The sequence below is a fragment of the Girardinichthys multiradiatus genome, chromosome 20 (genome assembly GCF_021462225.1).
Source record: "Girardinichthys multiradiatus isolate DD_20200921_A chromosome 20, DD_fGirMul_XY1, whole genome shotgun sequence".
Taxonomy (NCBI): Eukaryota; Metazoa; Chordata; class Actinopteri; order Cyprinodontiformes; family Goodeidae; genus Girardinichthys; species Girardinichthys multiradiatus.
The window spans coordinates 24,636,959-24,662,794 of record NC_061812.1 but is presented as its reverse complement, the minus strand read 5'-3'; the positions used below and the strand labels follow the sequence as shown (position 1 = coordinate 24,662,794).

Here is a 25,836-nt window from a genome sequence, read left to right as displayed (position 1 = left end):
CTCTGCTTGAAACCTCTCCAGAACTTTATCTCTCACCTGTTTGCAGCGCTTCTTGACCTTCATGATGGTGATGGTTCTCTTACAAACCTGCGTCCTTCACAGAGCAGCCGGATTTATACTGAGATTATATTTCACACAGGTGGACTTGGCTGCACTGGATTTTACTTTGGGGTATCATAGTAATGGGGGCTGAATACAAATAAATCACAATGAAGCATGTTGTGCTGGTCTATGACAATAAAAGTCAATACAATAGACTTGATTTATAGTTATAATGTGAGAAAACGTTTAAAAAGCATAAATACCTTTGCAAGTCACCATAGAACAAAAAACCTGGATTACAGGATAAACTGATAAATCGTACAGAAGCAGGTTTCCATCAGAAAATCAGATGCATGCTTACCCGCTGTCTGTAAACATTTCCATTAATACGAGCCAAACTTTCATACATCTGGTCACATTTCTCAGGATCTGCAATCTGCATGATAAGAGTAAATAAAATGTGTTATTTATATGTCAGGGAGCATGCACAACAACATTATTCTCATATGACAGTTACTACTCATTAATTTCCAGTTCTGATATTAAATGGTTAATGAATCAAATTTGTTAAATGTGCCAAATTTAATGGGTTTCTTTTGTGTTTTGAGTAACATTTTAATCAAATTAATGGTTGACTGGTAATTTTAAATTGCAGCATTCCTATTTTTAGATTAATTTGTGTTTAACTACATAATTTGTTTTGTTACAGGACTTATTTTTTACTTTATATAAGTCAATGTAGTTTTTAATCTTGATATATTACCAGGGCCCCCCTTTAAATATGTTATAGTGTAAAACGTTTACGAACATTCACCTTAAAATCACTATTTGTTAAACACTAATGTCACCAAGTTTGACCAGGTACATTTTCTATATACACTGCTCAAAAAAATAAAGGGAACACTCAAATAACACATCCTAGATCTGAATGAATGAAATATTCTCATTAAATACTTTGTTCTGTATTAATTTGAATGTGCTGACAACAAAATCACACAAAAATCATCAATGGAAATCAAATGTATTAACCAATGGAGGCCTGGATTTGGAGTCACACACAAAATTAAAGTGTAAAAACACACTACAGGCTGATCCAACTTTGATGTAATGTCCTTAAAACAAGTCAAAATGAGGCTCAGTATTGTGTGTGGCCTCCATGTACCTGTATGACCTCCCTACAACGCCTGGAGATGCTCCTGATGAGACAGCGGATGGTCTCCTGAGGGATCTCCTCCAAGACCTGGACTAAAGCATCTGCCAACTCCTGGACAGTCTGTGGTGCAACGTGACGTTGGTGGATGGAGCGAGACATGATGTCCCAGATGTGCTCAATCGGATTCAGGTCTGGGGAATGGGTTGGTCAGTCCATAGCTTCAATGTCTTCATCTTGCAGGAACTGCTGACACACTCCAGCCACATGAGGTCTAGCATTGTCCTGCATTAGGAGGAACCCAGGGCCAACTGCACCAGCATATGGTCTCACAAGGGGTCTGAGGATCTCATCTCGGTACCTAATGGCAGTCAGGCTACCTCTGACGAGCACATGGAGAGCCATGCGACCCTCCAAAGAAATGCCACCCCACACCATTACTGACCCATTGCCAAACCGGTCTTGCTGAAGGATGTTGCAGGCAGCAGATCACTCTCCACGGTGTCTCCAGACTCTGTCACGTCTGTCACGTGTGCTCAGTGTGAACCTGCTTTCATCTATGAAGAGCACAGGGCGCCAGTGGTGAATTTGCCAATCCTGGTGTTCTCTGGCAAATGCCAAGCGTCCTGCACGGTGTTGGGCTGTGAACACAACCACCATTTGTGGACGTCGGGCCCTCATACCATCCTCATGGAGTCAGTTTCTAACCGTTTGTGCAGACACATGCACATTTGTGGCCTGCTGGAGGTCATTTTGCAAGGCTCTGGCAGTGCTCCTCCTGTTCCTCCTTGCACAAAGGTGGAGGTAGTGGTCCTGCTGCTGGGTTGTTGTCCTCCTACGGCCTCCTCCACATCTCCTGGTGTACTGGCCTGTCTCCTGGTAGCGCCTCCAGGCACTGGACACTACGCTGAGAGACACAGCAAACCTTGCCACAGCTCGCATTGATGTGCCATCCTGGATGAGCTGCACTACCTGAACCACTTGTGTGGGTTGTAGAGTCCGTCTCATGCTACCACGAGTGTGAAAGCACCACCAACATTCAAAAGTGAACAAAACATCAGCCAGAAAGCATAGGTACTGAGAAGTGGTCTGTGGTCCCCACCTGCAGAACCACTCCTTTATTGAGTGAGTTTTGCTAATCGCCAAAGATTTCCCCCTGTTGTCTTTTCCATTTGAACAACAACATGTGAAATTGATTGTCAATCAGTGTTGCTTCCTAAGTGGACAGTTTGATTTCACAGAAGTTTGATTTACTTGGAGATATATTGTGTTGTTTAAGTGTTCCCTTTATTTTTTTTGAGCAATGTATATTGGAAGCACTACATTTAATAAAAAACCACATGAAATCAAGATTAAAAAGGGTATAAAGTCAGTCTACAATAAATACTGGATGGCCTGGAGATATACTGATCAGACTTTTCTTTAGGTCTATATAACACATAAAAGTGAAAACAATTTGTTGCAGGGTCTTTGTAGAGGTAGATGTTTTTTTTTTAAAATTGAACAGCAAATAAATGAACTAGAAAATTTCGGAAGAAATTTAGACGGGGCCTGCCTCTTGGTGCGTTTTGCTCCGACCAGAGCTTGCTATTTTTTTTTTATTTCATTGTCTATGCTATTATCAGCTTAAAATATGACTAGTAACTCTGGAAGACTGAGGCTTTTATTTTGAAATTTTAAGTAGGCTTTATTTTAAAAGGCCAACACTGGGTGAGCTCCAACATAGTGTGAAGCCCAGTCCTGAAAAGATCTATTGTTTAAAATGCAAAGGCTTTTATTTTGTAGACCATGTTTTGTCTTATTTTGAAAGTCCAGCATGGTTGTCCCTTCAGGTCTGGGTTAGTTGCATTGATTAAATAGAACCCGATTGCTATTTAAAAATCATTTTCTATGCTCTTGTGAGCTCACAAAATCCATAGTAACTATGGGGGGTTGAGGCTTTTATTTTGAAAGTTTCAGTAACCCATATTTCAAGTATAGTCCCATTTCCAACACCGGGTGAACTCCAACAGTAGTGTAATGCCCAGTTCTGCAATGATCCATTGTTTAAAGGCTTTTATTTTGTAGAGCATGTTTTGTCTTATTGTGAAAACCTAGTATGGGTGTCCTTTCAGGTCTGTTTCACTTCCATTAGTTACATAGAACCTGCTTGCTCTTCTAAAACCATTGTGTATGCCATTATCAGCTTTAAAAAATCATTAGTAAGTATGGAAGGTGTGTGCTTTTATTTTGGAAGTTTTGGTAAGCCTGTTTCAAAGGACCAGCATAGTCCCATTCCCATCACTGGGGGAGCTCCAACAGTAGTGTGAAGCCCACTCCTGCAATCATCTATTGTTTAAAGGCTTTTATTTTGTAGAGCAGGTTTAGTCTTCTTTTGAAAATCAAGCATGGTTGTCCTTTCAGGTCTGGGTTATTTCTATTAGTTATATAGAACATGCTTGCTATTGTAAAACCATTGTGTATGTTTTTATAAGCTTTAAATAATCATTAGTAAGTATGGAGGGTTGATGAAAGAAATTGACCTTTAGGGTCAATCACTATTGTCTGGGTGTTGGAACAGCAGTACATGCTGTTTAAGTTCCCCACACAACATGGCCGCCATGTACTTGCCCCCTATGAAGCTGGTCAAAGGGTTAGGTGTCAGGTCAGGTTTAAGCCATAGAAATGAATGAATATCAATGAAAGTCAATGCAAAGTCCTCAGAAAGATAGTAATCCATGCATGTGTGTGTGGGTGTGTGTCTGTCTGTGGGTGTGTGTGTGTGTGTGTGTGTGTGTGGGTGTGTGTGTGGGTGTGTGTCCCAGTGTGAGACACAGAGAGGCAGAAAGAAAGACAGAATCCCATCCAGACATATACAGTAGGAGATACACAGAGCTATAAATAGAACAGTGAGGAATGAATCAGCCAATCAGCAAAGAGCATCAGTGTAACTTGACACCTGCTGTTTCTCACTCACGCAGCACCTCTCTCTCTGTCTCCCCTGGTCTAGGCTTTATAACATGGAGGCGCATGCTCCCGAACAACTGGCCATAACTCTGAAACCGTAGGGGCGATCGATGTCATTCTTGGACCGTTTTTATCAGAACGGACAGGGGAACATTAATATTCATCCTTTATTAGTGAAAATATAATAATAAAGACACAACACTGGGTGAAAAGTAAGGGAAAATGGAGAAAAAGGCAAAAATGCCTGAACATGCTCCCGAACAAAGTCTAATATCTCGGAATCCGTATATGGTATTTGAAAATTTTTTAAACTGTGGGCGACAGCTGTCCCTCGTCCCCAATCATGGATATTTTCATAGCTCTATGTCATTCACAGTATAAAATATGATTTTTGAAAGAAATGGTGTCACTCATGGATTACAGGTCAAGCTCTCATTGAAAATACATGGGAGAAGGCCTACAGAAATCTACTGACTCTTGGCGATCGAGGGTGTTTTGACAGAAATCTATGAGACTTAGAACAATTTTGAAATTATTGTGTGAAAGCAGAGGCCCGGGCCTACAATCTGACCGAAAATTGTGGCTGTAGAGCGAAATTTGTGGCCGTGAGGGCCAGTTGAAACTCATTTTTCCTGAAAAAAATCCCCTCTTTTTACACTCTAGTAACTGCCATGTCCACTGTTAAGAGTGTGATTTTCTCGCAAACTTTGTGTCGCTTGGAGTCTAATTTTAGAGAAACCGTAGCAGTTATCAACAAACCGTTTTCACTTCTGAAGAGCCGACGGATTTTCCTACAAACTGAAAGTCAAACTGTGTTTCTAGGTGAAAGTATGGCGATACAGTAGAGGCTCAAAAACAGTGAATTTTGAGGATTTCTTCGCCCCTGACTCCATTCATTTCTATGGGATTTTGGGTCTCGGTTTTTCGTTAATTACGTCGCCATAGTAACTCGAAACGCCAATAAAAGTAATAGCACACCTCACGGGACCGAGCCGGTCGTTTTGATGTATATATTGTGGGGGTGCACGCAGCGGTTCGGGCCGCATTAATTTTGACGGAAGAAAAATAAAGAACTAGAAAATTTCGGAAGAAATTTAGACGGGGCCTGCCTCTTGGTGCGTGCTTCTGGGACCACAAAGTTTCTCTGGCCGTTAGGTTTAGCTCCCATCAGGTTTGAGGGCAGAACTATGAAGAGCTTAAAAGAACTGTAAATTTGTGTGTTAGTTCAATTAAAGTCACCAAAAACTGTTTTCCATTTACCTGAAACAGGATTCAGGTTTCATTACATGAGGTTAAAACATGGCTTCAGACTTGAACCTGTCATAATAATGCATTTCAAAAACAGCTGGGAACAATAGTTTAGCAGCAATATTAATGTTCAACCAAATTCAGCATTCTACATTTACATGACTAAATGTTTTTATTAAATATTGTAGTTAAATTTTATTCTGTAGCCAAGAGTATGATTCATCTTGATGAGGAAATAAAAACTTTCTGAATCAGGATGCGTTTGTACCATGAGTTTTAATGGTAATTTACACAAGTAAATCCACTTCTTGATACTTCAGATAATTCAATTCAATTCAGTTTTATTGATATAGCGCCAATTCACAACACATGTTGTCTCAAGGCACTTCACAACGGTCAGGTTCATACATTCCAATTAATCCTAACAATTGAAATGACTGAAGTCCTTAGCGATGACAAACATTACAATTAGTTTCCTTCAGAATGGATTTGAACAATAACATTTGGTCTGACAAAGCAATACATGTAATTAGTTCAGCTCAGTGATCTCCTGCTATAGTTTCTTTTGAAGCTCTTTGACTTGAGACACTTTAGTTTCCTGTTGGGATGTGATCTGCTGCTTCACATCAGAGCCTTCATGGTGAGAAGTGGAGGAAAGTTGAAAATAGCCACCTGTAAAATTCAATTGAAATAAATAAAACATTAATATACATGGTACATTTTTTGATTTATTTGATAATTAACAAATGCAGTGGAAATTAAGCTTACATAAGTCCAGAGGTTGCAGACTGTGTGCCGCAAATGCTTGATGTTTGCTCCCGCCTCGTTGACGCTCCAGCTGTTGGTCAAGTTGTTGATGGCGATGACCCGTCCCACGGCATGTTGAAAGAAACACAGACATCAAGATAAAACTTTCAAGCCTTAAGAAAAATCATCAACATTTAAAATCATGAACATGCAGATTTCTAACTACGTAGGTGACCCAGGAGGGGTCTATGTTGCAACTGCAGTAAGTTTTGAGAAAAATGTACAATCACAACTTCATTGTGTTGTTGCAAATTACCCTGAACATGTCGTGGACATACCTGGTCATGGGGCACGGAGTCCAGAAACCTTGACATAAAGAGACACAAATTACTTCAATGAGAAAAGCACAGAAAATAACTTATCCTAAGCTCAGTTAATGAAAAGCAAAATGAAAGCCATATCTTTTTCTCCGTAGACTGCTTGGAAGATCAAGGCTGCCAGGTGGGTTGGGGTGTCCTGCGCTAAAAGCATGGATACATGAATAATTACAATCATGAGATTCATGTTATATTTGAAATTTTACCAACAGCTACTATAATTGCAACATACAAAATACTTTTTAGGTTCATAGTGTATCATCAGCTAGATTTTGGATACCTTGGTGACGTATGATGGGCCGCTCTGCAAATCGACCAGGTCCAGCTTCCTCCATCTCTTCTTGGAACCCTCATGAGTCATGCCGTGCGTTGCATGCTCTCAAGCCTGCAAAAACTTACTAAAACTGGGCAAAAAACGGTTCTTTCCACTCAAAGCAAATTAACATAATGGCCAAGCAAACAGAGCGGAGTGGAGAATGTCCATAGTGTGGAAAAAACTGCTCCATCAGACTGGAGCATTGGCTCATGATCAGAAAGAAAACCAAAAAAGGAAAATAAAAAGAATACTAGAGAGCTCTAGCAGGTTCTCTAGGGGAGTTAAATAAAATGTTTCAAAAATGCACTGGTCTCCAAATTAGTTCAGTGGTCGTCTGAAGTAGCTGTATTCAAGAGTAATAAGCTTCACAGCCGTTACTGGACCTGTACAGGCCGTCAGCCGACACCGCTATTCTTATTAGCTGTTAAATACATTCACTTTCTTACAATATCCCAGGGGTATCCTAGGTGACCACTCGGTGCCTCAAATGGAGTACTGTGGTCATCTCAAGTTGAAGTATTCATGAGCAATAAGCTTCACAGCCGTTACTGGACCTGTACAGGCCGTCAGCCGACACCGCTATTCTTATTAGCTGTTAAATACATTCACTTTCTTACAATATCCCAGGGGTATCCTAGGTGACCACTCGGTGCCTCAAATGGAGTACTGTGGTCATCTCAAGTTGAAGTATTCATGAGCAATAAGCTTCACAGCCGTTACTGGACCTGTACAGGCCGTCAGCCGACACCGTTATTCTTATTACCCTTTAAATACATCAACTGGATTTCCAGTATCCAAGCGAATCATTGAGGACATTTGATTCTGATTATTTGTTCTCACTTTGGTGTTTTTACCTAAGATGGAGTACCATTAAAAATGACAGGACTATTGTCCTAGTGTAATTTGTTTCCCAGCCCTCCTCTCAAGTCATGGTGAAGATGCAGCTGAAAATGAAGCCAAAATGCAATATACAGGGTTGTGGTAACTGTAATAAGTCTGCAACACACCTGACTGAACACAATATTCTGGCTGAGAAATGTAAATGTGGTCAATGAGAGTCTGCCTTTCCGTTGTTGGATCCGAGATGAGTTGAGTAAATCCTTTGCTTCCAAACAACTCCTTGATTGCTTTTTTCCCCGGAGAGAGGAGGTCCTCGTTGAAGTCTCCCAATACCACAACTGGCTGAATATCCATTGAATTCAGGCCATCCAAAAGATTTTCCATGTTTGTCAAAAACGTAGCTAGATCATAACTTGGTGGCCTGTAAACCGTGGCAATGAGGGCTGTGATCGGCGCATCCACTTTCACAACGTTGTATTCGAGATCGGTAACATTGTGAAAGTATCTCCGCTCCTGGGGTTGTAGAAGACTCCTGCAGTAAGTGGCGACTCCTCCCCCCTCTTTGGTAGACATGTCCACTCGGTTGGAATAAGAAACATGTCTGTTGCGTGAAAAGAAACAATAACCCTCCATTTGGCAACAAGCTGGAGCAGAAGATCCAAATAAATGAGTCTCGGTAAGGCATAAAATATCTGCCAATCTGAGTTCATGATGGTGTTTCATGTCCTCAGAATGAGAGATGAGACCTTCGACGTTGTGATGAATAATTCTTAAAGTTGCACTTTGATGACGTGATTGAAAATTCAAGAGGGGTCTGGCGTTTGAGAACGATGCTGTTCTCATCGAATCCATAGCTGCTCTGATATTTTCATCGGCGTAGATCTTATTCTCGTCCAAATCAATGATTTTAAGTCCTTCCAGAGAAGTTGTGCGACTGAGGGCGACGTATGCCATTCCGTGTTCAAAAACTCTCTTCAAAGAAACAACTGCAGACTTCATGGTCATCCCTTGTACTTTGTGTGCTGTACATCCAAACGCCAACTTGATTGGAAACTGATGTCGAACAACTCCTTTTATGCTGGTTTGTTCCTCAAATCTCTCGATGTAAACAAAGTTGTCTGGTTTCCCTTTGATTTTTTTGGTGTGGCCAGCTGTGGGACTATCCAGTTTCAGTCCTATTAATTTCACGGTTCTGTTTCCATCTTTAGTCCTGGTGATGATATCTGCAATAGTGCCAAAGGTTCCATTGACAAGACCATCCTCTACGTTCAGGTTTCTTATGATCATGACTCTGATTCCCAATCCGACTTGTAGATTGTCAGGCAAATCTCGTTTCTTGGCTTTGACGCGGCTACCTAGATTTGTCATGTTTCCTGTTTTTGTATCCCTCTTGTAGTCCTCTGCCTGAACATCAACTATTACTGTTGATAAAGAAGCCACAACTGCTGCATTGTGAGCGTCCACCTCTTTGTTGGTCGCAAAAACATGCAGCACGTCCATTGGACACTCTTTGGGGTCGGTAATAGTTTGCGTTAAGAGAGATCTGTCGCCGTCGCTGAGTAAATCTGCTTTCCCTTTAACTCTAATCCGGTTCAGGAGCTCCGCAAATGCTCTGTCGTCTTTCTGTCGCATGATTTCCGTCAGACTGACCATGTGGAAATTTTCGTTCCAGATATCAAGGACGCCGGCCTCAGTGACACAAAGAGGTTTTGCTCCTCCCACTGGTGGCAGCTGGTAGAAATCTCCCACAGCCAAAACAGAAATCCCTCCAAATGGTCTTGTGTTTCCCTTGATTTGTTGAAATCTCCAGTGGACATATGAAAACAAGTCTTTGGAGATCATGGAGATTTCATCAATGATTAAGATTTCTACATTGGAAAGAACGGCTCTCACTTCATCCAGTGTATTTCCAAGTCCTTTGTATGGTGGCTTTAAGCTTTTGGGTAGCTTCAAAACTGAATGTAAAGTCTTGCCTGAGATGTTGTAAGCTGCAGTTCCAGTAAAAGCTGTGAGGAGTACCGTGGGCTGAGACATGTCACCAATATCGCGAAATCTGGGAAGCTGGCGCAAGAGCTTGGTTGCTTCCTGGTAAACACATTTGATAACATGAGACTTGCCACAGCCCGCCCCTCCAGTCAAAAAATAAAAGAACGGGTCTGGATTTTGACCCCAGACACGTTGCAGACACCAATGGCGAATGGCGTAAAACATGGACGCTTGAGTCTCATTTAAACTACGGTACATTTGTCTAATAAAATCAGGGCTCAATTTGGGTATTTCGATTGCTGGCATGGCTCCACTGTTGACATCAACTTGGTATTCTGGGACAGGGTCTTGTTCTTCACTTTCATCGATTGAGGGTCGCTCCGCTACGCATTCCAAACGGTCCAATTCAACTTCAGGAGCAAAAGTGTTCCAAGCATTGCGAACCGGTCCTTGCTTTGTCAGTTCTTCCATTATCTTGTCGATTTTCTTTCCTTCACCTTCGTATCTTTTGCGGTTCCACTCAACGTACTGTTTAACTTGCCAGCTACCACAGAGTCCATTGTCGTAAAAGGCTTTGTAAGTTGTGTGTTCCTCATTTTTCAGGTCCTCATCTCTTCTGTGTGGAAAGTACAACTTCAGAAGCCGTCTGTAAAACTTTTCTGGTCTTTTCTTCTCTGAGAAACGGGTAAATCTGATAACTGCTGGTTTGCCCATTGTTCTCTTCTGGATGTATCCGGCATCATTTAGGAGGGGGATTGCATTTCGTCCTTCAATTTGTTTTCCATAAAGGACCCTGTATTCCGACACAAATTCCGCCAGGCACATGTGTTGAAATTCTAACGTTTCAGGTCTGTTGAGATATTTTTCAGGCAATCCTGTCATCCAAACATTCTCTTCATCTGGGGCCATGTTTATCAGTTTGCTCATGGGAAGGCTCATTTTCACACAGTCTTCATCAGTTTGGATAAAAATGACACTGCGTGATGACTTTTTAAGGGATAGACTACATGTACGGGCTACTGACTCTTGAGCGCTAACTTCTCTCTGTTTTGAATAGGCCTGCATGATCTTTTTCATCTCGTCCCGTTGGTTGACATCGGACTTCTTTAGATCCTCCACAACGGATTTGAGGAACTGCGCCATTTCATGCTCTGGCTTGGCTATGTAGGACATCATGTACTCAATACAGCTGTACTCATCGATCACATACTGAATGTCCATGTTAGCATTCCAAGCACGCAGGAGATCCGGGTTGTATCCATTCACCCAGCTGTCTTTGGGATCACGCTTCATCATCACTACCATTCCAGAAGTCAGAGCATCCACATAGTGGTTGTATTCTTCTTTGGTCATCTTACAAGCCTGGAGTAATTCTGGCAAATCCTTGAAAGAAGATTTTTGATCCATGAGCAAATCCCTTATTGATTTCAGCTTCCTCTTTGCTTCTCTTTGTTGGTTTGAGATGATTATTGGCTTTGATTTTCTGGACTTCTTCTGGCCATCCTTTTGTCTGGATTGCTTAGCTTTTTCATCACAATCATTTTCAAAGTCGAATAAGAGAGGGGCTGTGATTCTGGTGCGGTCCATGGGTAGTTTGGGAAATCCAAATCTGCATTGCACATTTCCTTTCTTGCATGATTTGGAATGCTTTTTGCTGTGCATTTGAACCTCCGTTACAATTTTGTGGAGCTCAGGGTCTGTGGTTTCATCGGGCAACTGACAGGATATGTAACGGTCGATGAAATTGATGACTTGGTCACAACATGAGGGGTCCTCCATCTCAGGTGCATCCTTAATCCATATCACAGAATGTATATGCGGGGAACCCCTTGCTTGAAATTCCACACGATAAAAGTAATCCTCAACTGGTCCGATGGGCTGCGCAGGGGACAAAATGAGATCTGTGAAGAGAGCATCCACCCTCTTGGAGAACATTCTCATCACAGTAACAGGGTTGCTCCTAAGAATGTCACACTTGGTGTTCCAGTCGAGCTCTGAAAAGTTGACTTGCTCTCCGTGTTGAGCTTTGATGGCCTCAATGACTTCCGGCCATCTCATTTCAGCAGCAGAGAAGGTACAAAAGAAGGTTGGCTTTCCCAGCTGCCTCACCATGGCGTGCAAATCGCGCAAACCTTTCTCCCAATAAGCTGGAGTTCCTCTTAGGGGTTGCATAAAACGAGTGGCCTCTTTATTTTGGATTAGTTTTTCTAACTCTTCTTTGTCCTGTAGCATCTTGCTGGAAATGTTTTGTCCTTCTTTGCTCCTGGCTTTGCCTTTTCTTGACTGAATTGACATGCTGTTGTTGGCCATATGAGTCTCAGTAACAAACTGAGCAAAGAAAAGATAACTCTGGTCTTTGGCAAATCGAGTGTCTACAGAGAAAAGCCTGACATTGAAATACATACTTGGTGACAGTATAACTCGTCTGGCTTCGTCTAACGTGTTTTGGCCAGTGGGGAACTGCACAGGAAAAGCCTTGGCTTCCAGCCTTGGAACAGTAAAGAAGCCAACGGGTTTGTTTCCTTGGGCGGGAGCGACACTAAAAATTCCATCTCCATAGGAGAGCACTTCCTGTGCTATGTCAGGTGGCTGCATGCAAGTGTCCAAGATCAGACCCGGTCGAAGAGCCTGATGTTCTTCCCCTATGTGGTCAGGTTGGTCTGTGACTGCATCCTCTGCTTGGGTTTCTGATTCCTCAACAGGTTGGTCGTCCTGGAAATCCTCAAATGTTGCACTTTCATTTATATTTACATCCTTGTAATCCGGGTGGGTCTCTTTAAGCTTTCTGAGTGCAGCCAAAACATTTTCCATGTTTACTGTGTAAAAGTATTGGTATCCTTTGTATTTAATTTTCCTCTTCAGCTTAACCTGTAAAAGCTGTGCTTCTGTGCTGGGCCTGGGAAGACAGTTCACGATTGTTTCCATTTCTGAAGGTACACAAACAACAGCTCCATGAATTGCTCTCTGCTGTCCTTTGGGCAATGAAACAATCTTGGCAAAAGGCAGTATTTTTGCAATCAATTGCCTCTCAAGTACATTCAGTAGGGAAAGCTCTGTGGGAATCGGTGCCAGGTCCAGGTGATTGGCAGCAGCGATTGATGGCATCTTTCCTCTGGTTACGTAGCTGTCACATGTGTAGCAGATCCACTCCTGAGTCCTCTCTTTGGGTACAGAACACGGGGCGGAGCATGCAGAGTCACACATGTGAACATACGTACCTGTCAGGCATTCGGCCTCCACACGAATGTTCTTGGTATATTTGGCTCTGTTACAATGCTTGACTTGACTTGGGAAAAGAGCTCTGTGACAAACCGTGCAGACATGTGTGGGTCCAAGTTGAATTTTCTCTTGAAATTTCATAATTGCAGCTTTCATTTCGTTGCTGATCAGAGGCTGTGGAGTTCCTTGGAGAAAGCCTAAAGTCCTTCTGTATTTTCGCCTGATTCTCATTGCACACTGCAGCATTGTATTTTGAGGAAGTGTCTTCTTTGATAGCCTTAGTCTCTTGTTGACAGCACATTTTTTAATATGTTGCACCCGGAACTGTAACTTGCTGTACATTTTCTTCATATACATCCTCATAAGTCTTTTCTGTCTGGCTGTGAACTTGGGATCGTTGCTGTACCTTTCCTTTATATAGTTCTTCATAAATGTTTTTTGTCTGGCTGTGAAGTTGGGTTCGTTGCTGTACCTTTCCTTTATATAGTTCTTCATGAATGCTTTCTGTCTGGCTTTGTAGTTGGGTTCGTTGCTGTATCTTTCCTTTATATAGTTCTTCATAAATGTTTTTTGTCTGGCTGTGAAGTTGGGTTCGTTGCTGTATCTTTCCTTCATATACTTCTTCATAAATGCTTTCTGTCTGGCTTTGTAGTTGGGATCGTTGCTGTATCTTTTCTTCACATATTCCATTAGTCTCCTTCGGTAAGCAACATCACGCTTGTATCTAGCAGTTAACTGGATCTTCCTCTCTGCATGTTGAAGAAGATATGCTTGTTTCATTGCCCGTAGTTTTTTTACCTTATATGTAGGCGATGTATCATATTTTTCTTTCTCAGATGTTCTTTGTTTCATTTTTTTAACTACATCCTGTCCCAGCTGTGCTTTGACCCTGTCTTTTACTTTTTTCCTCCTGGCTTTCGGCATTTTGGACACATCTGGCACCGTTGGGACGGTTTCCTCTAATATGTTGCCAACTTCAACAAGCCAAGCTGGCATTTCCTCTTCATCCTCTTCATCAGAAGCGCTCTCTGATTTCTTAGGGCTTGCTTGTGTGGATCCAGGTGAAATATTCAGATTGCTCAAGGCCGGAGGAGGGGCATCACCAATGTCGTCGCTGACAAACGATACTGGTACAAACTCATACGTGGCATTGGGGCCACGGTTCTGAAAGAGTTTGTGCAGATGTTCAACCATGAGCGTTAGGTTGCTAAAGGTCATGACCACTGCAGTTCCGTTAGGATGGGGCAGGCCTGCTGAGTTTCTGGAGTGAGAATCAAAAACTCCAAACCTACCGTCTCTGTCCCGGAAAACTGCAATGCACTCAGGAGTCACCAAAAGAAAAGCATGGGTGACATTTTCAGACAGACACTCTAGTTGTGAGGCAAGAGGAAATCCCATTCGCTGTGACCTTTGAGGGCTATCATTCTGACACAAAACACGACCAACTCTGACACCCGTTGTGTGTACAGAGTAGATGTTCCCGTCTGTCAGTACTTGTTGGGGCATCTCTTCAACTGTCAAGTGATTATCAACAAATCTACCGTCCAACATGAGCTGCTGTTTAATGCCAACATAAAGTGCATCTCCTTGCTCAAGTACTCTGTCAAGTAAGACTGTGTCACACTGCAACCCCTCACTGTGGTACGCTAAAAATGTCAGAGCCATACAGGTGCACTGGTGATTACGGGAAAATGTACCGTATCTGTAGTCAGCCTGGCAATGTGTGGCCCTCACAGTCTGGACAGGCGGACCGCTGGCACAGGGTTCCAACGAAGAAGCCTGAATCATAATCAGAAAATGGCATAAATTTAGCATTTTTACATACATTTTTTGGCTCATAAGTTAACAAATTAAAAATATACAACTGTATTAAACAAAAACTGTTAACAGGTCAAGTTTAGTTTCCAGGATGTAGATATTCAAAATATTTGACATTACAACAGTAGATTATTCACAAATGTTACCTGGCAGCTGTCATCCCTGACATGGTCCTCCAGAGGCGCGGGAGAGGACTTGGCGGGGGCGTCAACCTCCAACGTGGGGGTGGCTCTCCTGGGCTGGCGACGGGCTGGCCTGGTCCTCTCAGTCGGAGCTCCCTCCACCTGAAATCAAGAGGAGCTTTAAAGTTGGTGGAAAGTACAGAAGATGCACACAACTCTATATCTTGAGGTCTCTGATTTAGGCTCTGTTGCAAATATATTTTAAATAATTTAAGACAACTTACATCCACTACTATTCAACTATTGAAACTACTTTAAAACACAGAAAACAGTTTGAAATGCTTTCTGTACCAGAAACCAGGCAAGTGTCTCACAACACCGGCTTCAGTAGTTTTTGTTGATTTTGGTGCCGCCGTTTAAAAGGTTAATAAAGTTTAGTTTCCAGTATTTACATATTTAAAATATTTGACATTACAACAGTAGATGATTCATGAAAGTTACCTGGCAGCTGTCATCCCTGACATGGTCCTCCAGAGGCGCGGGAGAGGACTCGGCGGGGGCGTCAACCTCCAACGTGGGGGCGGCTCTCCTGGGCTGGCGACGGGCTGGCCTGGTCCTCTCAGTCGGAGCTCCCTCCACCTGAAATCAACAGGAGCTTTGAGTTTAGTGGAAAGTACAGAAGATGCACCAAACATCTTGAGGTATCTGTGATTTAGGCTCTGTCTACAACATGTTCTGTTGCAAATATAATTTAAAACAACTTACATCCACTACTATTCAACTTTAAAACACAGAAAACAGTTTGAAATCCTTTTTGTAATGATAGATCTAAGGTTAAAATAGTTTCAGACCTGCAGCTCCTCCGGTCTCGGCTTGGAGGGATCGGGTCGTGGACGACGTCTCACACTGGCTTTCTAAATAAAAGACAAAACAAATGCAATGAAATGACTGACAGACCATTTGTAGCACATCAAATTTAAAATGAGCATCCAAAAATACCTTCTTCCCCTTCAGAGCACGCGTCGGTAACGGAGCGTCACGGCCAGACGCAGGAACGATCCGGTCCATCTCCTCCAGCACCGTTGGGCTGAACCACACAGGATTCGGGGGAATGGTGGAGTCCAGCAGGTCTCCCTTTAAAATAGAAAATAAAAATACTTAAAATGTTTTCATTCCTTCACTGAGGGAACACACAATGTTCAGATTTGAGGTGAAGCAAAACGTACCTGTTGGTCAACCATCCTCAGTGATGTGTGGAGAGCCATCACCCCTCTGGACCTGGCGCGACGTCTGTATTGATTAGAAGATTTACAATGCTTACACATTCCCTAAAACAATGCTTACGTTTTATGAAAAAATCAAGTATGCATTACTTACCCTCTGGCCACCACGGACAACAGTCCAAGCGAAAGGGTCCGAAGGACGCGGAGCTGGAACCTCGCCGACCACAACCAGCCTAGGGGGGGAACGTCTCACCACGGGGGAAGGAGGCGTCACAGGAGCAGGAGGTGGAGCTGGAGATGTCGGTGCACTTAACTCAAGTTGCGTGTAGGACGCATCCCACAGCAACTGAGCAAGGACCTCCATCCCAGGATGGTCGCTCAGGTGAACCTGCAACACACAAGTCACATAACACATTCAATCATGAACATTAAGCACTAGTAACATTTTGATAGCAACAAATATAAAAATTTTACTTACGCCATCCCTGCTCCACATGTCCAAGCAGCTCCGCGGGAAATGTTCAACTACCGAGAGGTAGCGAACATCTGAAGGAGAGGGGAAGACAACAGTCATTCTTAATGCCGCTCAGACTAACACTGTAGTGATTTAATGATAGAGAGACACCTAGCACTAGTCTGTTTTTCACTAATTTTGTGTTAATTCCAACTTTAATTGGCAGTGAGCTGAGAACACATTAGGAACATTTACCCAATTCCACAAAGTAAAATGTCAGTATAAAAATAAATTGTGTAACATCACTTACTTCTCCGAGCAGCCACACGGTGGTACTCCTGCCGGAGCAGCTGTTGGTGGTCTTCCTCCACGGTGAGACGTGGAGGAAAGTCCACAACAACCACCTGTATGATTGAATCAAAGTAAATAACACAAATTAACATACATTTATATATATATATATTTTTTTTTTTTTTGAACAAATTCAGTGAATATTAGACTTACGTTAGGGCAGAGGTTGCCGACGGCAAGCAGCAGCCCCTCGAAGTCCGCGCCCGACTGCTGCACGGTCCTTCTGGCTTCCAAGTTGTTGCCGGGTGCCAGAAGACAGACTACCTCGGGGGTCCGAGGCAGAACTGCTCCCAGCACCTCACGCCTCAACTCGTCCGCCGAGGCCCCGGGGGTTGCAAGAAACCCAAAGGAGAGGTTGCCCTCTGGCATGGAGACAAACTCATCAACGTAAGCACGCAGATGGGAGTCACCAACCAAAAGAACAAACTGAAAAAGAAATAAAGAAAAAAGATGAACGTGATATGATTAGGTTTTCACTGTACACTGAGAATGAAGTATAAGGTGGGACAGAAACAACATACCCTCTTCTCCGGGACCGCGGCTGGCAGGACCAACTTGTGACTACGGTAAGTCACAGGGGAAAACGGCCACTTCACGACGCGATGGCGACGCCCCGTCCCACGGCCTATAGAGAGACAAACATACAGTTCAAAATCAAATATCACTGAATTTAGAATTGAACATATTCTACAAAATAACTTAATGTACATACGTGACACAAGAGAGGTCAATGGCCTACGGGGCTCCTCCTGGCAAACCACCTGGCCCGGGGACTCCAGCAGTCGGGACATCTGAGAACAAATAAAAATTTAATGACTAAATAAAACCAAACAAATGATCCAAAACTTAGTTACTGAACAGTAAACTACAGCTTTACCTTCTTCTCCGGAGACTGGGTGGGGGTCCAAGCCTGCGCGGTGGGTGGGGATGTCCTGGGCTGCAAACACAGGCATAATTACAACCATGTTGAAAGCACAAAAGTACCAACAACTACTGTTATACTAGGAAAAAAATAAACTATTACGATTTATAACTCAAGATACCTTGGCGACGTCCGGCTGGCTGCTCTGCAGGTCCTCCTGGTCCAGGGTCCTCCATCTCTTCTTGGCGGCCTCAGAGCGTCGTCCCTTGCGTGGCATCCTGGCAGACAGAGAGAAAAACAGAAGAAAACTGGGGGAGAAAAAACCGGTTATCTAGATCAAAGCAACAGAGAAAATACAAACTGTAAAATGTATTTAAATATGTTCCAAATGAATGAAACAGTGTTTGTGGGAAGATAGTGAGTGAATGTGTGTGTGTGTGAGTGAAAGTGTGTGTGTTAGTGAATATTATGTGTAGGTTTGTAAATAAAATGACTGTTGTGTCTGAATATGTTTCTCTAGTCAGTGTGTTGTTTTCTGATTGAGATGTAACAGTAGTGTAGATGATTGAAGGTGGGTGTAGTGAAGCACAGGTGAAGATCACAGCTGGCAGCACTGGAAAACTTCCAAATTGCAACGTCTCGCACAAGTGAAAAGCTGTAATGAAAAGCAAAAAAAATATCCATTAAAAACAATGCCAATCAAAATATTCAGTTCCAAAATATATTTAAAACCAGGGCTAAAGCTAAAAATTGCTCATTAATGCTCTTAAAGTACCAATATCATGTTCAAACATCAACACATTTCATAACCCTGGTCATTAGTAGTATTTAAAAGAATGCAAAACAAAAACAAAGTTATGATTTTTTGTGTAAACAAAAAATAAAGTTTAACCAAATTATCAAGATCTTTCACTGTAGGAGCTAATTAAAATAACCAAACACAGCTGTAACATGTTGAATTTGTTCTTAAATGTATATCAAGTCCATCTTAATTGATAAAATATGATAACTGAATAAAAGGCAAATGAAACAATATGGAACAAATACTGAATGGCAAGTCAACATAGTATAATAAATGTCAACATATATGAAGAGTTGCAAACAATCAGGCAGCAAATTACAAGTAGTCATATGGTTGATTAAAAATATTCCTCATGATCTCTGTGATAAAATACCAACAAACTTAATACTTCAGTGATACATTTCTGTCTTTATTGTTAAAATAATATCAGCATAAAACTATTTAGATCTGTCTCTTCTACTAATGTGCAGTTCCACACAGACAGAACCAGCATTACATTGATCCACGTTTTCACCATCAGAAACAAAGCTTCACTGCAGAGCAGACAGTAAACAACGCATGTTTGTGCTGGTTTGTAACACATGGTGGCTCAACAAAGGAATTGCAGACACAATGAAAGCTCAAACAACGATATATTTTATATGTTGGACCAGCAGCAGTCCAGTTTGGGCAAAAACATGTAAACGGACATATGAGAGCAAAATAGCTTTATAAAGTAGATGGGTAAATCTCCCCAAAACATGTTGGAGCTTTTCAGGACATGCAGAGCTCCTTTGAGACACAGCACACTATCTGAGGAGTAAACAGGGACTGATTTAAGATCGTTTTTTTTTTTACCTCATTATACCTCAGCAATTCACTTTAAACCCCACCAAAAATATGAACTCCATAGAGAATATTAATAAAAGCCCTTGCCTTTATTCTATACCTTACTGTGTTTATGTAAATCAAATACAAAGCAAACAATTAGATGCTATCAAAAGCTAGCATATATACAAGCCAAAACCGAACGTTTAGTGACAACAAAACCTATAAAAACTCACTACCTATATATAAACACGCATCAGGTTTAACAATCCTAACCATATTAAATCATATTTCACCGTGATAAAGCAGCTAAACACGATATTTTACACAGAAAGGACAAAGAAGTGTTACCTAGACCGGAGCAGACTCACAATGATAACAGTGAGATGCTATCCGGTTAGCATATATACAAGCCAAAAACGAACTTTTCATGACAACAAAACCTATAAAAATTCACTAGCTTTATATAAACACGCATCAGGTTTAACAATCCTAACCATTTTAAATCATATTTCACCGTGATAAAGCAGCTAAACACGATATTTTACAGAGAAAGGACAAAGAAGTGTTACCTAGACCAGAGCAGACTCGCAATGATAACAGTGAGATGCTATCCAGTTAGCATATATACAAGCCAAAAACGAACTTTTCTTGACAACAAAACCTATAAAAAGTCACTAGCTTTATATAAACACGCATCAGGTTTAACAATCCTAACCATATTAAATCATATTTCACCGTGATAAAGCAGCTAAACACGATATTTTACAGAGAAAGGACAAAGAAGTGTTACCTAGACCGGAGCAGACTCGCAATGATAACAGTGAGATGCTATCCGGTTAGCATATATACAAGCCAAAAACGAACTTTTCTTGACAACAAAACCTATAAAAAGTCACTAGCTTTATATAAACACGCATCAGGTTTAACAATCCTAACCATTTTAAATCATATTTCACCGTGATAAAGCAGCTAAACACGATATTTTACAGAGAAAGGACAAAGAAGTGTTACCTAGACCGGAGCAGACTCGCAATGATAACAGTGAGATGCTATCCAGTTAGCATATATACAAGCCAAAAACGAACTTTTCATGACAACAAAACCTATAAAAATTCACTAGCTTTATATAAACACGCATCAGGTTTAACAATCCTAACCATTTTAAATCATATTTCACCGTGATAAAGCAGCTAAACACGATATTTTACAGAGAAAGCAGACAGGCGTCTTACCTAGACCGGAGCAGACTCAGAAGGGGGAAGATTCCAGAAGCTTGACCGGGACATAGCGCAGCATCAGCCAATCAGAGAGCGACATCTGGGAAGATTCCAGAAGCTTGACCGGGACATAGCGCAGCATCAGCCAATCAGAGAGCGACATCTGTCAGGGCTGTAAAGTTGTTGATGGATTTAACTTTTCCAAAAACTAATTTTAAAATTAAATAAACTGTAATAAAATCTTTATAGGAAATAAATAAACTTTAAAACATTATAAAAACGAAAAAAAAAACGTATTTTTTTTATAGATTGAGCCAGTGTGTTTACCCAGCTAGAGCTCATGACGTCACAGACATGAGTACAACATTACATGGTCTAAAATCACACCTAAATGCTTCTGGTATTTAATGGATCTCCTACAAAACTGATGCTCTGTACTTATTTTAAATGTAGATTTGTAGTTTGTAATTAACAGTGTGCTCCTCTTTTTAATCCATGCAGAAATATCAGCTCCAATTACTGATTGTTACTTTCATCCTCTTGAAGGATACCAGAATCATAAATATTATTTCTCAGTTAAACTTGCCTAGGCAAACTCCGGTCTCAGAACGCAGTCAATCAGCTGAGGTGCTGCAGTGATTTATTAGTGCTGGGGCTAGGGGGGGCTTTTTGTGCTAACAATGCATGGAGTTGGATTTGAGTGTCCGCTATATTATGAAAAAATAATTTGTATGTGAGTCAGCCTCATGTTTGATCATTAAGACACATAAAGACCTTTGAACAACCAACAGTTGTCTGTGTGTTGGTTCTATTGTGATAAAAGGATCCAAAAAGTTGTGAATGTGTCCATACAGACCCAAAATAAAATCCATTGTGCCTATTAGATTCATCTTTTGGAGACCAAAAGTCATGTGCATATGAATGTGTGTGAATGTGATGCAGCTAATTGTAAAGCTAACACAGAGTTGACCAAAACAAAACCATCCAACTGGATCTTTCTCTCTACTGGTTCTCATGGGCATTTAATTCAAATTCAGTTCCAAATCAAAAATACTTTATTGATCCCAAATGGAAATAAAATGTTGCTGACACTCATATGAATTGTGATTTTTTTTAAAGTCTCTGTTGTGTGGATCAGAGGTCAATGGGTTCCTTTCCACTGCTCTGTCTCTGTGAGAGTGGATGTCATAGTGTGTCGATGTGTCTGTGTGTTAGAGACAGGGCTTTTATCAAGACTAAAATTTTAAGTAGAAGCTGGTACACTGACAGTGACTGCATGCAATGATGTTCAGTGTAAAATAAAAAGGCTTTTCTTTTGTAGAGTATGTGTAGGCCTTATTTAGAAATTCCAGTTTGGTTACCAATAAATGTTGTTTTAATCTTATTAGTCAAATGGAACCTTCACCTCCTTCTAACATACAATTGTTTTTTAACTTAAAAGGTCTACAGTAGCTATGGAACATTGAGGGTTTCATTTATAGATTAATTTTAAAAGGCCACTGTCTTATTTTGAAAGTCCAGTGTAGTTGTCAGTTATGGCTGGCTTGAATGTGATCAGTCATGGCAACTTCTGGCCTAAGGTCATGCTCAGAGCCACTCTTTGTCAGAAGAAACTTAAGTTCACTGGCAGCTGTGTTCTGTTGCTTTGGTAATGAATGAGACCCAACAGCTGTGTGATTGACTGCTCAGGCCTTCAAACTTCATGTCTGCCCCATTGATTCAGCAGGATTTACTCAAAACAGTAGTCTGAACAGATCCTTGGCAATCGAAAGCAATACAAGCTTACATAAAAATATTTGAAAAATGAAATATTTTTCTTCTTCTTTTGTACAATCACTAGTTATTATTAAAGATTGAGACTTTTATTTAGAAAGTTTCAGTTAGCTTTATTTTAAAAGGCCAACACTGTCCTATTTTCAACACTGGCTGAGCTCAAACATTAGTGTTAAGACCAGTCCTGCAATTTTCTATAGTTTAAAATTAAAGGCAATTATTTTGTAGAGCATGTTTTGTCTTATTTTGAAAATCCAGCATGGTTCTCCTGTCAGGTCTGGGTTATTTCTATTAGTTATATAGAACATGCTTGCTATTGTAAAACCATTGTGTATGTTATTATAAGCTTTAAATAATCATTAATAAGCATGGAGGGTTGATGAAAGAAATTGCACTTTAGGGTTAATCACTGTTGTCTGGATGTTGGAACAGCAGTACATGCTGTTTAAGTTCCCCACACAACATGGCCGCCATGTAGTTGCCTCCTATGAAGATGGTCAAAGGGGGTCAGGTCAGGTTTAAGCCATAGAAATGAATGAAAATCAATGAAAGTCAATGCAAAGTCCTCAAAAAGATAGTAATCCATGCATGTGTGTGTGGGTGTGTGTCTGTGTGTGGGTGTGTGTGTGGGTGTGTGTCTGTGTGTGTGTGTGTGGGTGTTTGTGTGGGTGTGTGTGTCTGTGTGTGTGTGTGTGGGTGTGTGAGTGTGTGTGGGTGTGTGAGACACAGAGAGGCAGAAAGAAAGACAGAATCCCATCCAGACATATACAGTAGGAGATACACAGAGCTATAAATAGAACAGTGAGGAATGAATCAGCCAATCAGCAAAGAGCGTCAGTGTAACTTGACACCTGCTGTTTCTCACTCACGCAGCACCTCTCTCTCTGTCTCCCCTGGTCTAGGCTTTATAACATGGAGGCGCATGCTCCCGAACAACTGGCCATAACTCTGAAACCGTAGGGGCGATCGATATCATTATTGGACCGTTTTTATCAGAAGGGACAGGGGAACATTAATATTCATCCTTTATTAGTGAAAATATAATACTAAAGACAAAACACTGGGTGAAAAGAGAAGGAAAATGGAGAAAAAGGCAAAAATGCCTGAACATGCTCCCGAACAAAGTCTAATATCTGGGAATCCGTACATGGTATTTGAAAATTTTTTAAACTGTGGGCGACAGCTATCCCTCGTCCCCAATCATGGATATTTTCATAGCTCTATGTCATTCACAGTATAAAATATGATTATGGAAAGAAATGGTGTCACTCATGGATTACTTGTGAAGCTCTCATTGAAAATACATGGGAGAAGGCCTACAGAAATGTACTGACTCTTGGCGATCGATGGTGTTTTGACAGAAATCTATGAGACTTAGAACAATTTTGAAATTATTGTGTGAAAGCAGAGGCCCGGCCCTACAATCTGACCGAAAATTGTGGCTGTAGAGCGAAATTTGTGGCCGTGAGTGCCAGTTGAAACTCATTTTTCCTAAAAAAAATCCCCTCTTTTTACACTCTAGTAACTGCCATCTCCACTGTTAAGAGTGTGATTTTCTCTCAAACTTTGTGTCGCTTGGAGTCTAATTTTATAGAAACCGTAGCAGTTATCAACAAACCGTTTTCACTTCTGAAGAGCCGTCGGATTTTCCTACAAACTGAAAGTCAAACTGTGTTTCTAGGTGAAAGTATGGCGATACAGCAGAGCCTCAAAAACAGTGAATTTTGAGGATTTCTTCGCCCCTGACTCCATTCATTCCTATGGGGATTTTGGGCTCGGTTTTTCGTTAATTACGTCGCCATAGTAACTCGAAACGCCAATAAAAGTAATAGCACACCTCACGGGACCGAGCCGGTCGTTTTGATGTATATATTGTGGGGGTGCACGCAGCGGTTCGGGCCGCATTAACGGAGGCGGAAGAAAAATAAAGAATAAATAAAGAGTCCAGTTTAGAGGTGAATAGTAATAGGTGCCTGCCATGCATTGCATGGAGGCAGTGCATTGCATTGCTTCGCAATGCAATGCACTGCTCTCCTATGCATTGCTATGGCAGGCCCCAATAAAGAGTCCAGTTTAGAGGTGAATAGTAATAGGTGCCTGCCATGCATTGCATGGAGGCAGTGCATTGCATTGCTTCGCAATGCAATGCACTGCTCTCCTATGCAATGCTATGGCAGGCCCCAATTATAAGCATGTCCACATTTATGCCTTAAAGCTTATGCCCCTAACCTTAACCTTATTTTCACTAAGCTCAAAACAGGGCTTTCAAGTACATGCTTGTGTTGATGTGTTTCTTGACTGAAAATAGTGGGGGTTCTTGGTTTTGATGTATTTAATAAACATGGGAAAAAAATCTGTTTTTTTAGTGTGATAGTCATCTAGTAGTTCTGTATTTATTTTTCCTTTTTCTTCATATATAGGATCTCACAATGTGTAATTTATTAACTTCTATTCTTATGAAATCTAGGGCTGCACATTTTATAAAAAATGAATTGCCATTGCAATAGCAGGTTGTGCAATGCAGTATTGTAGTCAAGACCAATTAATCTGAGACCAAGTCAAGCCAAAACCAGACAAGACGAAGACTGGTCCTGATAACTCAACACTAGTCTAATATAAGTCCTGCGAAGAACTGTACTCAGTATTAGTTAATTATATAGATGCCATGCACTCATGCTCTGCTTGTCAGGAATAAATCTGGTGCAGATGCACAGATTAGGTTTTTCCTGGCCGATACCGATTTCCAGGTTTCTTTGAAGTCTGACCTGCTGGTTTGAATCTGGAACTATTGAGATTCTTTTTTTCCACGGACTCAAACTCATTAAAAGAGAAAAACATGAGCTGCAGGTTCTCTGATATAATTTGTTTTACACAAAAATTGTCTCCAAATACATGTTGTTGGTTGATGCGTTTAAAGGCTGAAAATAGTGGGAATTCTTCATTGTGTTTTATTTTATGAACAGTGGAAAATAAAGCTGATTTTTCACTACCTGACCTGATAGCCTAGCAGAGCCTATCAAGGGAAATGTGTTCAGCTAATTAGTACATTTCTAGGATAAAAGTTGAACAACTATTATTTTTAAAATCTTAAAATAAATAGGTTGGATTTGTACAGATTTCAAAAAAGTTAAATGTTAGAAATACATATGAAATCCCTATTATAGTTACAGATTTGTTTGTCATTTTTTGAATTAGTTATTTTCTACTACTTCTAGATAGATTCAGGTTATGTCAGTGCTGTCAGAGTAATAATAGAGAAGCTTCCCAGGCATCAATAACTAATGCTAAAAACAAGGTCGTCTTCTGTTAGCACTGATCTTCTTGGCTCAGGTCTTGGGGCGGTCGGGCTGACCTACCTGCGTGTTTTCACCCTCACGGAACGCAGAAGCAACCCTCTGCCGCAGAAACGTCCCCAGATCCCGTCCCTTCTTGGTCTCGTCCCGGGGCCATTCCTCACACAGCTTCAAGAACCGACGGTACCTGGTGGCGGACATCTTTGGTCATGTAATATTTACTGACGCGAGCTGGGATGG

General features: G+C 41.2%; 2 protein-coding genes and 1 long non-coding RNA gene across 3 annotated transcripts in view; all 3 read right to left on the bottom strand.

The window, feature by feature from the left end:
• The window catches only part of LOC124857340 (ubiquinol-cytochrome-c reductase complex assembly factor 2), a 28,760-nt gene extending 2,956 nt beyond the window's left edge, over positions 1-25,804 (bottom strand). The window contains exons 1-2 of the mRNA XM_047348558.1: positions 25,660-25,804; positions 404-478 (exon numbers count right to left, since the gene is read on the bottom strand). Coding sequence (XP_047204514.1) covers positions 404-478; positions 25,660-25,797 — 213 coding nt within the window. The 5' untranslated portion in view covers positions 25,798-25,804. The remainder of the gene's footprint in view (positions 1-403; positions 479-25,659) is intronic.
• On the bottom strand, positions 5,644-6,443 carry LOC124857343. Its single transcript, XR_007035572.1, has 2 exons — positions 6,155-6,443; positions 5,644-6,058 (listed from the first exon to the last, which is right to left on the bottom strand). It is a non-coding gene; the product is annotated as an uncharacterized LOC124857343 (long non-coding RNA).
• On the bottom strand, positions 6,609-20,709 carry LOC124857342. Its single transcript, XM_047348560.1, is given in 17 exon segments — positions 6,609-6,654; positions 6,791-14,650; positions 14,836-14,973; positions 15,313-15,450; positions 15,663-15,725; positions 15,811-15,945; positions 16,038-16,056; positions 16,058-16,101; positions 16,189-16,422; positions 16,513-16,580; positions 16,799-16,892; positions 16,993-17,265; positions 17,361-17,464; positions 17,552-17,630; positions 17,717-17,776; positions 17,883-18,356; positions 20,546-20,709. Coding segments are annotated over 15 exon segments (8,442 nt in total). The 5' UTR covers positions 17,979-18,356; positions 20,546-20,709; the 3' UTR covers positions 6,609-6,654; positions 6,791-7,753.
• Positions 25,805-25,836: the final 32 nt, after the last annotated feature.